We start from the raw sequence: 17,140 nt of genomic DNA, 5'->3' as shown, positions 1-17,140 counted from the left end.
AAATACAGAACAGAAATTAAAATTCAGAGAGATATTGGTAATAAATACAGAGTAATCAAATCAGGAGGAATAGCATTCAGAAAACAGGTGGGTTTTGAGTAATAATTTAAATTCAGATATATCATTTACACTACAGAGAAAGCAGGGAAGAGAATTCCAAAGTTTGGGTGCAATAATAGGGAAATCTGCCCCTCATTGAAGAAAGGCGATACCGAGGGATACAAGAAGGCTAGAGTCAGAGGAACGTAGTGAGCGAGTCAGAATGTAGGGAATGAGCATATTGCAGAATATATCGCTTGCCATTGAACTTTGAGCTTTATAATTTTGCAGGAATTATTGATGCTCTAAAATCAACCTTACACACCAACTAAAGTTTGAGAAATACGATCACGAATAATGGCACATTAAATATATTAATACAAAAAAATGTCAGTGTACTACTCTCACCTGGTACGAGTATGAATTTTATAATTAAGTGTAAGGGAATTAAAATAAATTTGTAAGGAAGTCAGAGTTGTCTTAACATATGTAACGTTTTATATGTACCGACTACACTTTTTACTCAAGTAATTTTAAATACGAGTACCTGTACTTCTTCTTGAGTAAAGAATGTGTGTACTTTTCCCAGTCTTGTCTTTGTGTATTTTAGTGTTGATGATGAGAAGGATGAGATGTTCTGTAAATCAGTAGGAACTGATCTGTCCATGCTGGATATTGATGATTTCATCACAGAAATCTCTCAGCTGAAGAAAGATGTGGCGTTACTGGAGACAAAGCTGAGGTTAAGAGGAGATGAAGGACTGAAGAGAGAGGTTTGTACAGCTTAAACATCCTTTACCTGAATCAGACAACATCAAATCATTTCTAATCTTACTCTGTGTGTGTTTGTTGTGAATCTTCCACACAGGACTCCGAGCTCAGTCTGACTTTACTCTGTTATACTGAGTCAAAGCACACAGACGCTCAGGACACTACAGTGTGTGACAGTAATCAGGACTTACAGGATGAGGAATCTACTGATCAAATCTCCACAGAGTCTCTGGATTCTGTCTGTAACGCTGGAGAACAGCAGCAGATCCTGCAGACCAAACTAAACATGTGTTCAGACAAACTCATCGACTGCAAGAACCTCATGATGAAGATGAGAAGAGAAACCACACCAGATGAAAATCACACTGAGGAAGATGACAGTCATGATGATGATGATGATGATGATAATTTTATTCCTTCAGGTATGTTTCTTGTGTTGTGTTTACAATAATTCACTCGCATCCCAGCAAACACAGAACGTTCCCCTAACGTTAGTTTTTGGTTATTTTTTGGGAACCAGATAATAACGTTCTGGTAAAGTTCTTTTTATGTTTTATTTTTGCAACCATAAATAACGTTCACATAACGTTGCAGGGTGGTTATTTTTAAATAACCTAAAATAACAGACTGTTGTGGTAAGATCTTTTAACCTAAAGTGAATGAAATGGTTATTTCTTGACGTTATGACGTCACGGACCCTACGTCCATCTTTCTTTAAAGTCTAAAGAATGAGAAAAGTTCTAAGAACGTAAGAAAGTAGCAAGTTAAGAGCAAGTCAAGAGTCCAACAAAAACAAACACTAATCATCATAATGGTGACTAAAATGAAACAAAACATCAACATCTAAACTTAATAAGTGAATTTTGTTTTCTACAGCAATATGTTTAGAGAACATTCAGAAATAATGCAATGCAATGTTTGAGCGCTATCATGCTGCAGCTCTTGATTCAGAAGAACCTAAAGACTTGTTAGATGGGGAGAAAAGCGATGACCCTCCAACTGAAAACACTCCTAGAGCACCCTACAACAGTGACCATAGAAATAGGGTGAATGACCTGTTTGCAGTCCATTCACTTCCAATTGCGTTCACTTCCAAAAAGCAACACCCGACGAGAAGATGCAGGGTTTGCGAAGGGAGACCCCCTTTTACTGCAAAAGTTGGGAATTCTGGGAATTGTTACGCAGTTTACCACTCAAAGATAAATTACAGTGCTTAAGTTTTATTTATTTTATATTTATTTTAAATGTTTATTCATTGTTTGAGATTTTATTTATGAAAGGAAAGAATATGAAATTTGAATGTATTTTGCTTGAAAATGCACTCATTTCATAAAAATGCTTTTTTTTTAGTTTTTTTTTTGTCCAAAATGTTCCATTTTTTATGAAACCTACTTGCATTCAAGTTGTGATTAAAAAATGAACACATGAAGATAGAATAAAATGTTGTTGTTTTTTAAAGCAGAGGCTTGGTTCTTTATTTTGATATATAACATGTTTATATATTCATTGCTGAAAATATTCTTAGGGCCATCAAAGTTTGGTGAAAATCATAAAAAATGCTGGCTAAGTAACACTAGCGGGGAAAGAGTTAAATCTAAGGCTGTGTGCTGGAAGTTAGTTGTACTTGTGTTTCTCTTCAGGGATTCTCATTATTATCATCAGATATCTGCCATTGGGCAGTTGTAGCCTAGTGGCTAGAAAGTCAGGCTTTTAACCCGAGAGTTGCTGGTTCAAGGCTCATGGCCGGCCATTATGGATTCTGATGGCAATAAAATCATAGACTACTCCCTGTAAATGTTGAAAATGTCTTACGTCCCGTCCCCATGAGAAACAATTATCGTCCAAATAGGGCTTAAGAGTGAAAAGAGGATTTACATTTTTATCATGTTTCTTTCAGATGAGAGGAGCGATTCATGTTCAGATGGAGAAATAACTTCCTCAACTTCAAAAGAGAGATGGACAGCGCAAACTCAAAAGAAGAAACTTCATTCAGAAGAGCACAGAGAGAAGAAGAAGAGGACACGCCACATGAGGGGACACAGTGACGAAAAGTCTTTCTACTGCACTGAATGTGGAAATTGCTTCAGCACTAAAGTAAATCTTCGGCTTCATCAGAGAATTCACACAGGAGAAAAACCATACGAGTGTCCTCACTGTGAGAAGAGATTCAGACAAATATCTAATCGGAAGAAACACATGCGTATACACACCAATGAGAGACCGTATCAGTGCAGTCAATGTGACAAAGCCTTTAAGGATTTAAGTTCATTAAAATCACACCAGAATATTCACTCTGAACTCTATCAATGTTCACACTGTGATAAACGTTTCAGGTGTAAATCTCATCTGATAGTCCATGAGAGAATTCACACTGGAGAGAAACCTCATCACTGTAGTGTTTGTGGGAAGAGTTTTAGTCAACATCAATATTTATTAAATCACCAGAGAACTCATACAGGAGAAAAACCTTACAAATGCTCTCAGTGTGAGAAGACTTTTGCTCAGTCAGGTCACTTAAAAGCCCATGAGAGTGTTCACACTGGAGAGAAGCTTCATCACTGCAGTGTATGTAGGAAGAGTTTTAATCAACGTTCTAATTTAGTGTCACACCAGAGAACTCATACAGGTGAAAAACCTTACAAATGCTCTCAGTGTGGGAAGACGTTTACTCAGTCAGGTAACTTAAAAGCCCATCAGAGAGTTCACACTGGAGAGAAACCTTACGTCTGCTCTCACTGTGGAAAGAGCTTCACTGATCAATCTCATGTCCGAGTTCATGAGAGAATTCACACTGGAGAGAAACCTCATCACTATAATGTCTGTGGGAGGAGTTTTAGGCAACATAATATCTTACTGAATCATCAGAGAACTCATACAGGTAAAAAAACCTTACGTCTGCTCGATCTGTGGAGAGAGATTTGCTCGTTCTGAAAGTCTTCAGCATCATCAGAAGAAACATACTGAAGAACAAACTACACTAAAATCATCATAGTGTCTTAAAGTCTTTATACACTAATATTCAACATAAATGTTCATCACAACACACTAGAAAAACACTTGATTTCACATCTGACAGTTAACTGTCTCCATCCCTATATTCAGTTTTTTTTACATTTATTACATTATTTCATGAATGATATCATTCATTTATTTTAGCATTCACTTTTATCCTTATTTTTATTATTGTTTTCTATTTTTATATACATTTAGTTTATATTACATTCATTTCATTCTGTCTAGTTATTCTATTTTGTTGTTTAAATCTTATGTCAATGCTGTATTGTCTTTTAATGCTGATATGAGTCTCCATCTCAAGGTTTTATTAATGTCATGAGAATGTTGTGATGTCCACTGTCAATGTTTGGTAGAGCAACACCTCTTAAATCTGCCTTTAGTCAGAGGATCGAGAACACAACTAAGATTGTTTAATAAAACATTATTTTATTCAACATCACTTTGTCTCTGTTGACTTAAAGTATTAACTGACAACAGAATAAATATTTCAGTTCTGATTTACTCAGAGAGGATTCAAGCAAACGATCTGAAACACGCAAATGAAGGTACCTTGAAGCAAATGTTTGCTCTCTTTTATACCTTTTAGATAAGGAGGACTTTGGTGCTTTTCTTTTGCAGAATTGTGATTGGCTGTTGATGTCAGAAGGAGCCCACAGAGAGTGGCCAACTTTTATTCACTGTAATGGCACCTATTTGCTTCTTATTCTTCTGTACCACCTTTTGAAGTCAGTCAAATTTAACCAGTATTTGAAACACGAGCAAACAACGATCTTCGTTTTAAATGTTTACTTCCAAAACATAAATAAAAGCTGTTACATAGTAGACATGGTACGCACGGTCAAAAAACTGTGTTGCTTCCATCATATCTAACTTCAAACTAAACTGAACACATTCAATCGCATGCGTTATGACGTAGTGCAATCTGACTGGAAGCTCAAAATAAATTAAATGTTATCAGATTTAAACATTAATAAATATGCATTTTAAAGCAAAAATATCTTATGGATTTTAATGAAATATTTTCTTATTAATTTTACTAAATTATTATTTTAAATGAAATTATTCCTATGTGGCTCTTACATTCACTGTTAGGAACTCATTTGCATTGCATAAAAGTACTGAGTTTATTCTTAAAAATTTAATCTATGCATTTTTCACTTACCAGACCACTTCCAAAATACAATGTACTGAACGTATAAACGACAGCAAAATGTTTCCAGATAGCAAGTAACCACTGTTGAACCAATGTTAAAGGGGTGGTTCAATGGTATTTCATGCATTTTGACTTATTAACACCGTAATAGAGTTGTTTCCTTCCTGAAATGCTGATATGATATTGTACAAAGCTCTTCTTTTTGAAAAGCTCAGTGTCCTCCGATTGGCCGACTTACCAGTACGTTGTGATTGGCCTGAATACCTCTGACGTCAGCCAGAAATGTGACACTCCTCACCATGTTTTGAAGATTAGTTCACAATGCAATCCCGACCCGTACGAAAATTAACCATGGTTTTACAACAGTTACAACAAAAAAAAACAAGGTTACTGTAGTAAAACCATGGTATCCACAAAATAGCCATGGTTTTGACAACCATGATTTTCAAAAACCATAGTTAAACCATGGTTTTGCAGATAGTAATTAATGCACCAAAAAACAATGGTTACTACACTTTTACCACAATAAAACCATGGTTAATTTTCGTAAAGGATACTGACAGGAGTTAATATCGTCTTTACTACCTTATCAATATGGGTGGAATCTAATACAGAAAATGCAGATGACCAAGCTGATCGATCAACTTTACCAGCACGACTTGAGCTGAATGTAACAGATTGGTAAGGTAAGGATACTAAAACATTAAAACCGTTTGTGATCATAGAAACGACAAACAACAAGCGCTACTCTGCACTGCTCATAACTGCATAAATTACTCAGTAGTAAAGTCTTTAAATATAAAAACATAGATGACTTACAGACTGAGTCAGAAGTAGATTATGATAATGACCGTCGTGTCCACGTCAACATGCCTAGGAAGTAAACAGTTGCCTAAAATCCATGTGTTTGTTGCAGTCAAAAAAAAGAGATTTAAGTTGGAAACTATCACTCGCATCATCGTTTACTTTGGGATTTGTACCTTTTACATATCATTACTAATACAAACTTAACTTACACAAAGGAAATGTAAAATCGTGAATTTGGAAAATTGGTGCCCTTTAAATTAATGAAAAGGGAAATAAAGTCATAAAAAATAATAAAACACAAATGAGTTTCTACTAAGATCTATCAAATGAAACATTTAGTGTTTTTATTATATTTATGAATTGGGCAGATGCTTTCATCCATAGCGACTTACATTACATTTAAGCCAGCAGTGAGGATGAGCTGATTTTTAGCGTTATTGGTTACACCCTATTCTTTAGCAAAGAGAAGAGCAGTTGTTGTTCCATATTAATAAAAATAATATTAAATAAAATATTTCAATTTCATGTACAGCTGCTTTGAAACAAAAACAATTGTGAAAAGTGCTATATAAATAACATCGAATTGACTTGACAAACATATAATGGTGTGTTTACACGCTCTGTCAGTACAAATTAGCATCACCGTCTAACCCTTTTGAGTTACAGCAGCGGCTCCCGGAAACATGGCGTAATGCTCAGATTCCATTGGTCGACCTGATTATTTGTCATGCAAAAAAAGAAAAATTGACACAGTGGTCGAAAAAAATAAGCTTTGTTACAAATAACAGAGGTCAATGTAAAGTCATCCATAGAAATGAATTGTTTTTGTTCTAGTATCCTATTGCATCAAACATTTACACCAAATCTGTGTAGTTTGTTCTTCAGTATGTTTCTTCTGATGATGCTGAGGTTTTTTAGAATGAGCAAATCTCTCTCCACAAATCAACCAGACATAAAGTTTCTCTCCAGTGTGAACCCTCTCATGGACTTTTAAGGAAGCTGACTGAGTAAACTTTTTATCACACCAAGAGCATTTGTAAGGTTTTTCACCTGTATGAAGTCTCAGATGGGCTTTTAAGTGACCTGATTCAGTAAACGTCTTCTCACAACGAGAGCATTTGTAAGGTTTTTCACCTGTATGAATTCTCTGGTGATTCACTAAACTGCCATGTCGATTAAAACTCTTCCCACAAACACTACAGTGATGGAGGTTTTTCTCCTGTGTGAATTCTCTCATGAGCATCAAAATATCCTTTGGTTCTGAAGTAATAGCCACATTTAGTGCAGTTAAAATGTTTTTCACCACTGTGTGTCCTCATGTGAACTTGTAGCTTAGATAAGAAGTCAAAATTCTTCCCACACTGCTGACAGTGAAACAACTTCTTCTCTCTGTGTGTTCTTGTGAATGACGTCTCTGCTCTTGTAAGGTAGTAAAGCTGATCTTACATCATCTGCAGGTGAAGAGTTTCTGTTTTGTGTGTTTTCTCCAATGTCTCTCTAAATGTCCTTTTGAGCTTAATGTCTTTCCACAAGTGATGCAGGAAAGAGTTTGTGCGGTAAATCGCTCTTTTTATGTTGAGGATGTTATTTCTCCATCCAAACATAATTCACTCTTCACATCTGAAAGAAACATGAAACAATTAAACTCTCTTTTCACTTTTATTTACACAAAGAATAATGAATTGAGTTTCTGTATCATAGTCTATATTTACACAGAGACAGCAAACAGCTGTCAGTCCTGTAATTACTGTTGGGTCATTACAATTTAGAAATACGCAGGTTATTTTTAAAATAATTTGTTAATATTTTATTAGAATAAAGACAAACATAACTAGTGATCAAAGACAAATATTAAATGCAATGCATGTCTATTTACGGAGTAAGTAATCCACTATTTGTTATCCTGCCTGTGAAAAGTCTCAAAATCAAATACTGAGAGAACAAGCATCAAAGTTTGATTTTACCTATTAATTTTAATATGTTTGAATGTTTGACTTGATCTTACTCAGTCAATATTAAATATATCAAGTTTAAACTTTTCACATAATTGTTTACATTTTGTAGGTTTATTTATCAATTCATCTATTTCCACTGGTACATTCCCCACAGCTTTTAAATAGGCCTGGATAACCCAGCTGGCAGCTGCTGAAGAAACCCACACTTAATCCTGCAATGTTAGAGAACTACAGAAGTGTATATCTCCTTCCCTGCATTGCCAAGGCTCTTTAGTGTGTGGTTTTTAACCAGCTCTCCTCCTTCTTCACACAAAAAAGCTCCTGGATACCAATCAGTCTGATTTCAAGAGCGGTCACTCCACTGAAACTGCGCTTCTCTCAGTCATTGAAGCCCTAAGGCAGGAGAGGGCAGCCTCCAAAACATCTGTTCTGATCCTACTGGATCGATCCGCCGCATTTGACACTGTCAATCACCACATCCTCATGTCGACCCTTAAGACTATGGGTGTCTCTGGAACGGCACTACTGTGTTTAAGGCCTTACCTCTCATGTAGGTCATTTAGAGTATCCTGAAGAGGTGATGTCTCTGAACCCCAATGTCTCAGTGCAGGGGTACCTCAAAGCTCAGTACTCGGACCACTGCTGTTTTCTATATACATGACATCCTTGGGTTTCTTCATACGGAAACATGGCTTTTCTTACCACTGCTATGCAGATGACTCTTTAACATTAGAAAAATTAGGCCTTTCCTATCTGAACATGCTACACAAGTCCTAGTCCAGGCTCTTGTACTAGTACAGAGTGACGCTAAAGTAGGTGCATCTTACTCCTCTCTTTGTCAGGTTACTTTGGCTTCCTAAAGCAGCTCACATCAAATTTGAAAGCTCAGCTCCTGGCCTTTAAAAGCACCATTGGGTCAACACCCCCTTACCTTCAACCGCTTATACAAACTTATGCACCTTCTAGATCTCTGGGCTTGGCCACAGAGCGACAGCTTGTGGTGCCGTCCCAAAAAGGGAAAAAATCACTATTGCGAACCTTCTCTGGTTCTGTTCCTCACCTTTGGAATGATCTACCACTGGTGACCATCTGCTGACTCTGTAGCAGTCTTTAAGAATCGGTTTAATCCATCTATTCTGCCAAGACCGCACTTGCTAATAAACTTGTTTTCTTTTTTATCCTTATCTCTTCATTCTAACCCATGGCTATGTACACTGTGTTAGACAGTGTACATAGCCATGGGTTAGCCGCCATCCTAGACTCCTCCGCATTCAGGAGAGAGTATTAGCGTAGTGTACGCACTTTTCTTAGTGACGTATGACAAATTCGGAGGACGGGGGCACAGAGCAGCAGCAGAGTAGCCTCCGTAGGCTGCGTAAGCTCTCATCCTGAATGCGGACGCGACCAAGATGGCGACATTACCGGAAGCAAGTTATTTTCGTTTATAAAGTTTTACATCTGGATATTGCTACAACAAAACTGCATGGATTTCCCTGATATGGTTCTAATAAGGTTCTGCAAAACTAGCTTGGCTTTTATGTCTGACAATTAAGTCAATTCTGTTTGAAAATAAAACTCACGGCTTAAGCATTTTTCTTAAAGAACCAAAAAAAAAAACACAGTAGTGACTGTATGGCTGGACTGGTTCACGCCTCCCACACTCATTCTAAAAACAGTAGTGGCTGAATGATACGTAAAAGATGGGAAATGGTGAAGTGGAAAAAAGTGCTGACACTGGTGGAATATCTCACGGCTATCAACCAATCAGATTCAAGTACCAGAAAGAACTGTGTATAATGTAGAATAGAACAACTAGAAAGAATGTAATGAGTATAATATAAAAATAAAACAGAATGATAAAATGAATTAACAATGAATGAAATAAATGAATAAATCACAAATGTATGTTTCTACTCAGACGTATTAAATTAAATATTTAGTCTTTTATAATATGTAGATATTGGGCAGATGCTTTAATTTATAGTGACTTACATTGCATTTAAGGTGTACATGTTATGAGTGTTCTTAGAGAATCAAAGCCAAAACCTTTGATCTCCCAACACAACGACTTCAATAAAGAAGACAGAAATATCATCAGAAATCACTGGCTTCACTTCAACACTAAACCGCATGAAAACTCAATGTGACATTGACCTCTAAAACACTGGGTTTGACTGACTCTCAAACAGTCATTATGATGATTTCAGTGTAGTTTGTCCTTAAGTATGTTTCTTCTGATGAATTTGAAAGCCTCCATGATAAGCGAATCTCTCTCCACAGATCAAGCAGACGTAAGGTTTCTCACCAGTATGAACTCTCTGATGGACTTTTAAGGAAGCTCTATAAGCAAAAGTCTTCTCACACTGAGAGCATTTATAAGGTTTTTCTCCTGTATGAATTCTCTGGTGTGAAACTAAATTTTCATGTTGACTGAAACTCTTCCCACAAACACTGCAGTGATGAGGTTTCTCTCCAGTGTGAACTCTCTCATGGACTCTGAAATGAGATGACTGAGAAAATTTCTTCCCACATTGAGGGCAGACGTAAGGTTTCTCTCCTGTGTGAACTCTCTCATGGCTTTTTAAGGAATTTAACTCAGTAAACGTCTTCTCACAGTGAGAGCATTTGTAAGGTTTTTCACCTGTATGAATTCTCTGGTGCTTTATTAAGTTAGGCCGATGCCTAAAACTCTTCCCACAAACACTACAGTGATGAGGTTTCTCTCCAGTATGAACTCTCTGATGAAGTCTAACATAACTTTGAGAAGAGAAGCCCTTACCACATTGAGAGCAGAAGTAAGGTTTCACTCCTGTGTGAATTCTCTCATGGTCTATCATCTTATATTTCTTACAGAAACGTTTATCACAGTGTGAACATTGATATGGTTTCTCTTCAGAGTGAATTTTCTGGTGTGATTTGAATGAACTTGCATGCCTAAAGGTTTTTTTACATTTACTACACGTATACGGTCTCTCATTGGTGTGTAAAAGCACATGTGCCCTCAGAGTATGTTTGTGGCTGAATCTCTTCTCACAGTGAGGACACTCGTGTGGTTTTTCTCCTGTGTGAATTCTCTGATGAGCATCAAGATTTCCTTTGGTGCTGAAGTAATGGCCACATTCAGTGCAGTAGAAAGACTTTTCACCATTGTGTGTCTTCATGTGAACTTTCAGCTTAGATAAGACAACAAAATCCTTCCCACACTGCTGACAGTGAAACTGCCTCTTCTTTTTCTTCTCTCTGTGCTCTTCCAAATGAAGTTTCTCTTCTTGTAAGGTAGTAAAGCTGATCTTACATCTCCTGCAGGTGAAGAGTTTCGGTTCTGTGTGTTTTCTCTCATGTCTCTCTAAATGTCTTTCTTTTGATATTAAGGACGTTATTTCTCCATCCAAACATAATTTACTCTTCAGATCTGAAAGAAAAAATGAAATAATTACATTATTTAATTTAATAATAATAATTCATTACATTTATATAGCGCTTTTCAGCAGCACTCAAAGCGCCTTACATATGAAAGGGGAATCTTGTGCAGCATCCACCTGAAAGATGTGATGGTAGCTATATTGCGCCAGAACGCCCATCACACACCAGCTTATTATTGGAGAGGAGACAGAGTGATATCACCAATTAGTACGAGGGGATGATTAGTAGGCCAATGGGCAAGTTTGGCCAGAATGCCAGGGCACACCCCTACTCTTTTTCGAATGACATCCTGGGATTTTTAATGACCACAGTGAGTCATGACATCAGTTTAACGTATCATTCGAAGGACAGTGCTTTTGAACAGTATAGTGTCGCCATCACTATACTGGGGTGTTAGGACCCACACAGACCACAGGGTGAGCACCCCCTACTGGTCTCACTAACACCTCTACCAGCAGCAACCTGGTTTTCTTAGGAGGTCTCCCATCCAAGTACTGACCAGGCTCAACCCTACTTAGATTTGGTGTCAAAGCTGTCTTTGGCTACAGGGTGATATGGCTGCTGGTCATTTTACAGAAAGAAGTAGGGCTGCACAATAAATCGCACGTGATTGTCACACGCATCTTGTCAGTAAAGCCGGTTCCTTGATTAGTAATAATTTGCCATCAGCTGCTTTCAGATGGAATGGGATTTACTACACAGAGTCTTAGTTCACTGACAATATCGCATTCACAATCATAGGCGATTTATCTGCGATTATGAATGCGATATTAGCTTCAAAAACACAGGAAGAACGGGACCTTTAATATGTACTAATAAACACACACCAAAGGAAATGTAAAACCGTGAATCGGATAATTGGTGCTGTTTAATGTTAATCTTTAACAATTTTAGTCTGAGTTCAGATCGTTGCACAGCACAGAAACTACCCTCATGAAAGTTATCAATAATATCTACATGGCTATGGACTCAAGCAACTCTGTGATTTTAGTAATGCTTGACTTGTCATCTGCTTTGATACCATCAACCATACAACACTTATCTCACGTTTGAAGTCTTATATTGGTTTAAGTCTTACTAATAGATAACTAACAGATGTTTTACTGCAAAAATTGAAGGTTTTTCCTCATCAGTTCGTAAACTGACTTGTGGTGTGCCTCAGAGATCTGTGTTAGCTCCCAATCTTTTCTCGCTTTATCTTCTCCCTTTGGGTTTACTTTTCAGGAAATGTAATGTAATCTAAATAAAAGGCACCTTAGACAGCCTGACAGCATGTGTTGAGGAGACAAAATTGTGGATTGACAAGAATTTCCTATTTGTGAAGTGAGACAAAACCTAAGTCATTGTTTTTTAACCCATCTGAGACCAGACCAAGAAACGATCTGTACCTCTGTATTTTTAAACAATTTTTTCACCATTAGTTCGGATGGATTTGGGTGTAAAAATATATAGCACTTTAAAATTTGATAAGCAAAGCAGTGCGGTAGTTGCTTTTAGCTTTTATATCCGCTCTCTATTGAAAATCAAATCCTGTCTGCCCAAACGTTTTTTGGAAACAGCTGTCCTCATCATGTCGCTCCTGGACTACTGTAAATCCCTCTACTTAGCCATTTCGCAATCCCAAAGGGTGCGTTAACAGATTGCTCAAAAATGCTGCGGCTAGATTCCTGACAAAGTAGAGGATATATAACCATGTCACCCCTCTGCTGAAATCTCTGCATTGGCTCTCTGTAAAATTCAGGATTTAATTTATTTAATTCTTTAAAAACCTGGCACCTCCATATTTGTCAGAGATCCTACATATATACTATCCATTCAGAAGTCTCAGATTAGAATCAAAACTCCTCCTTAAAGTTTTCTGTACTCGTTTAAAAACTAGGGGGAATGGAGCATTTGAAGTGTTCACCTTGCACTCACTGTGTAGACACAGCACAGAATCTACATTTAATAGATGCAGTCAGGGCAGACATGTTTCATATGCATATGTGAAGTTTAAGTCATGGTTTATGTACTTTTGTTTGTTGCTTTTGAAGAATAGAGCTGAGGGACAGAGCATGAACGCGGGAGGGAGAGTAAGATCTAAGAGCGCGGCAACGCGCACGAATAGGGATAACGATGCTCTACTTTTCTCACAGTGTACATAGAATAAAGGCACATACAATAACATTTATTTATAAAAAACAAATTTTACCTGGGCGGTTGCCGTTTAATTTTCAATGCAGGAACTCTACTGTGTAATCAGATGATGTCTGCACTGTTTCACTTTGACTGTAACAAACTTTTATTCAAAATCTTGATTCCCCAATTTAAATACAATCACACAGCCCTATTACCAGCCCTGTTCATACTAAAGCACATACAAGCACTACGTACGCAGCTAAAAAGTATAATTTTTGTCAATATTTTATTAAAACAAAGACAAAAATTATCGTAAACAAAATATTAAATGAAATACATATTTACTAAGAGAGTAATAAACTACGTTGTAGACCGAAGTCCAATTGACATTTTTAATTGTTCAAAAACGTTCACAATTATTGATGCATTGCATTATATGGTGATGTGACACTTCTAGAATGAGATAAAGCACTTTTTGTGTGTCTTTGTTAAAGCCTGTTGTTTAAAAAGAGGTCATCTCCTTAAATATTTTAGTCCTCAAGTTGTTTTTAGTCTTTTGGTTAGTGAGTTATTAACTTAAAATCCCCTTTTATAAAGCAGATACTCACATCCTGGTAAAAATAGTAAAAAATAAAAAATATATAATTAAGGACACATACCTGACGTAAGAAAACCATCATCATCCGTGTGATTTTCCTCTTGTGTTTTAATCTCAGTTTGGTTTCCACAGTCGATGAGTTTGACTGAACACATCTTGAGTTTGGTCAGCAGGATCTGCTGCTGTTCTCCAGCGTTACAGACAGAATCCAGAGACTCTGTGGAGGTTTGATCAGTAGATTCCTCATCCTGTAAGTCCTGATCAGTTCCTGATTTACAGCACATCACATCCATCATCATCAACACTAAAATACACAGAGACAAGACTCTGTTTAAAACACTGAAGAGAGAAAAACACTGAAGATACACAAACACATCATACGCGAGCTCTTTCTTTCTTTCTTTAGTGGGTTTATATGTGGACTAAAGAGCTGCAGAGCGCCTCCTGCTGTACTGGAGAGAGAAGAAACTAAACACTTCATTCATCTCTCATTCATTACACAAGAAGGTTGATGTTTCTTCGTGGTGTGGTGGATAAAGTGTTGAAGAAAGAAAATTAAGACAAATAAATCAACCTTTTACATTTTTAAATCAAAGATAAGATTGTAATACAGTATTAAAATTTATTAGTAACTACGGAAGAGGATTAGGGCCACTGGTGAAAAAAATATTTGAATTCTGACTTTATTCTCAGAATTCTGACTTTAATCTCAGAATTCTGACTTTAATCTCAGAATTCTGACTTTAATCTCAGAATTCAGAATTCTGACTTTAATCTCAGAATTCTAACTTTAAACTCAGAATTCTGACTTTAATCTCAGAATTCTGACTTTAATCTCAGAATTCAGAATTCTGACTTTAAACTCAGAATTCTGACTTTAATCTCTTCTGAGCCTTTAAACTCAGAATTCTGACTTTAATCTCTTCTGAGCCTTTAAACTCAGAATTCTGACTTTAATCTCTTCTGAGCCTTTAAACTCAGAATTCTGACTTTAATCTCTTCTGAGCCTTTAAACTCAGAATTCTGACTTTAATCTCTTCTGAAATTAAAGTCAGAATTCTGAGATTAAAGTCAGAATTCTGAGAATAAAGTCAGAATTCAAATTCCAAACTCAAGATGTGTTCAGTCAAACTGGAGGACAGTGGGAACCAAATGGAGATAAAAACTGAACCTATGGAAGAGGAAGATCACACTGGGGAAGAAAACAGTCATTATGGTGATTTAATTTCTTCAGGTTTGTTTCCTTCTCTATTGTTGTTCGGTTTTCTGTTAATAGTGTAGCAATGCATAAAATTATGTTCTTGGCTGTTCTTTACACCTCTGTTCTGTAAGGGTTAAACCAGAGTACCTTTACTCTTTTCCCATGTATTGCCTAAAATATTACTGGTTGTTTTTTGTTGTTGTTTTGGGCACCCTTGCGCGGTTGCCTATGTACTCATCTGAATAAAGCCTTCAGCAAGAGTTCTGTTAAGAGGATGTCTGGACATTTTTGTTGGATGCTACAATATGTCTGCTGAATCAATTTCAGCTCAATTACAGCCTTTTTAATTTCTACTTAAATTTTTGGGGGCATTAATATCATTTGATAATATAATAGAAATATATGTCTGTTTTTGAATTTGTCATTTTAAAATCTCCAGTAAAACAATCTTACATACATTTGTGTCGAGCATGAGCGTCAGAAGCAAAAAAAATGTGGGTGGGTCCAAAAACATTTACTGGAGTATGCCATTTTCTTGTATTTTGGTGCCTTTTAATGAAACAATTTACAGCCTAAAAACGTTGCTTACCTTGTTGTGTCCCGGGAGGCCAGTCTGCCAAACTAGAAAAAATATGGACTCTAAATGAGCCAATTGGTATGGATTTGAGGAAGCAACAGCTTGGAAGTCAATGCTATAGCTAAAACGCGGAAAGGGGTTTAATTTATTATGCCGTTCCTCAAGTTGAATGGATTTGACTGACAGTGCTCTGACAAGTGAACTGACATATGCGCTGGATTAGAGAAAACGTTAGTAGGTCTAATATCATTGGTCTTAAAGGCGGGGTGCATGATCTCTGAATGCCAATGTTGACATTTATAATTGCCTAAACAAACATGCCCCTACCCCAATAGAATCTGGACCTTTTTTGGATGGACCCGCCCCACACATGATTTTTTTAAAAACACTTTGGTAAAGGTAGTCGGGCAGAGTACCAAAACACACTTGTAGCCAATTAGCAGTAAGGGGCGTGTCTACTAACCGACATCGTTGCGTCCCTTACTGCTAATTAATTTGTGGATACGGATTGCAAATCTGAGAGCACTGATTGTTTAATTATGCGTATGGTTTATTAATCCGCGCGCACGATTTGTAAATTGATTAATAATCTGAGTATGGTTTATAAACTGAGGTGACGAATAACAAAACCGTGTTCGTTTCTCGTAGGCATAAGAAGATGGTAGATTGCCACCAATAAAATCTACAATCAACTTAGCTTTTGAGAAACGAAGCCAATAGCAGGCAGAAAGGCCCTATTTAATTTATATGGCATTTAAAAACCGTTTAGTATCCTGTCAATAACATAACCAAACAATTCACTCTTTGAATGAGTGTATTACAGTTGTTTTACTAAAACTGAACATAAAAAACAACATTCATCACTGCTGCAGTGGATAAATCATCTTACATGTACAAAGTCTTGGCGAACACGTGCACCACCTGCTGGTCAGATCGATTAACAGCAGATGAGATTATACTCTGTACTCTACTGCTTTTCCGGCAGTTCCTGGATGTTAAATGTTGAAATCTGTACGACTGAATTTTTGGACTTGAATTTTTGGACGCGAATTTAAATGGACTGAAAATTGCCTGCTGAATATTTTACGTTGTATTTTTAAACAGACCGAATATTTTAAAGTAAAATCTAAAAGGTGAATGTGGACTATTGAATTTTTAATACAGAAAATATACACGCATGTTGAATTTCAGCCCTTGAAAATGCAAAACCTAAAAATACAATGCATTAAAATTCAAGCACGGTTAATACAATGCATTTTTTTCAGGTAGTACAATTCAACAGGCTGTTTTAATTCAAAAACATCAAAATACAATGCATTAAAATTCAAGTACGGTTAATACAAAGCATTTTTTTCAGGTAGTACAATTTAACAGGCTATTTTAATTCAAAAACTTTTATCATTATATTTCTTCCATACGCTTGTTTAACTATTTTAGTGTCTTCTCTCTCCAGTACAGCAGGAGGCGCTCTGCAGCTCTTTAG

The 17,140-nt window shown here is 36.6% G+C and overlaps 1 protein-coding gene and 1 pseudogene across 1 annotated transcript in view; one reads left to right on the top strand and one right to left on the bottom strand.

Annotated features, from left to right (window-relative positions):
* The window catches only part of LOC129445344 (uncharacterized), a 28,811-nt gene extending 14,301 nt beyond the window's left edge, over window positions 1–14,510 (bottom strand). The window contains exons 1-2 of the mRNA XM_073860048.1: window positions 13,941–14,510; window positions 9,966–11,152 (exon numbers count right to left, since the gene is read on the bottom strand). Of these exons, the coding sequence (XP_073716149.1) occupies window positions 9,966–11,152; window positions 13,941–14,178 (1,425 nt within the window). The 5' untranslated portion in view covers window positions 14,179–14,510. The remainder of the gene's footprint in view (window positions 1–9,965; window positions 11,153–13,940) is intronic.
* Window positions 58–4,264, top strand: LOC129445202 (uncharacterized; annotated as a pseudogene).
* Window positions 14,511–17,140: the final 2,630 nt, after the last annotated feature.

The sequence above is a fragment of the Misgurnus anguillicaudatus genome, chromosome 3, assembly GCF_027580225.2.
Source record: "Misgurnus anguillicaudatus chromosome 3, ASM2758022v2, whole genome shotgun sequence".
In the NCBI taxonomy this organism is placed as follows: Eukaryota; Metazoa; Chordata; class Actinopteri; order Cypriniformes; family Cobitidae; genus Misgurnus; species Misgurnus anguillicaudatus.
The sequence above is the reverse complement of the archived record's forward strand: the minus strand, read 5'-3'. Positions and strand labels throughout refer to the sequence as shown.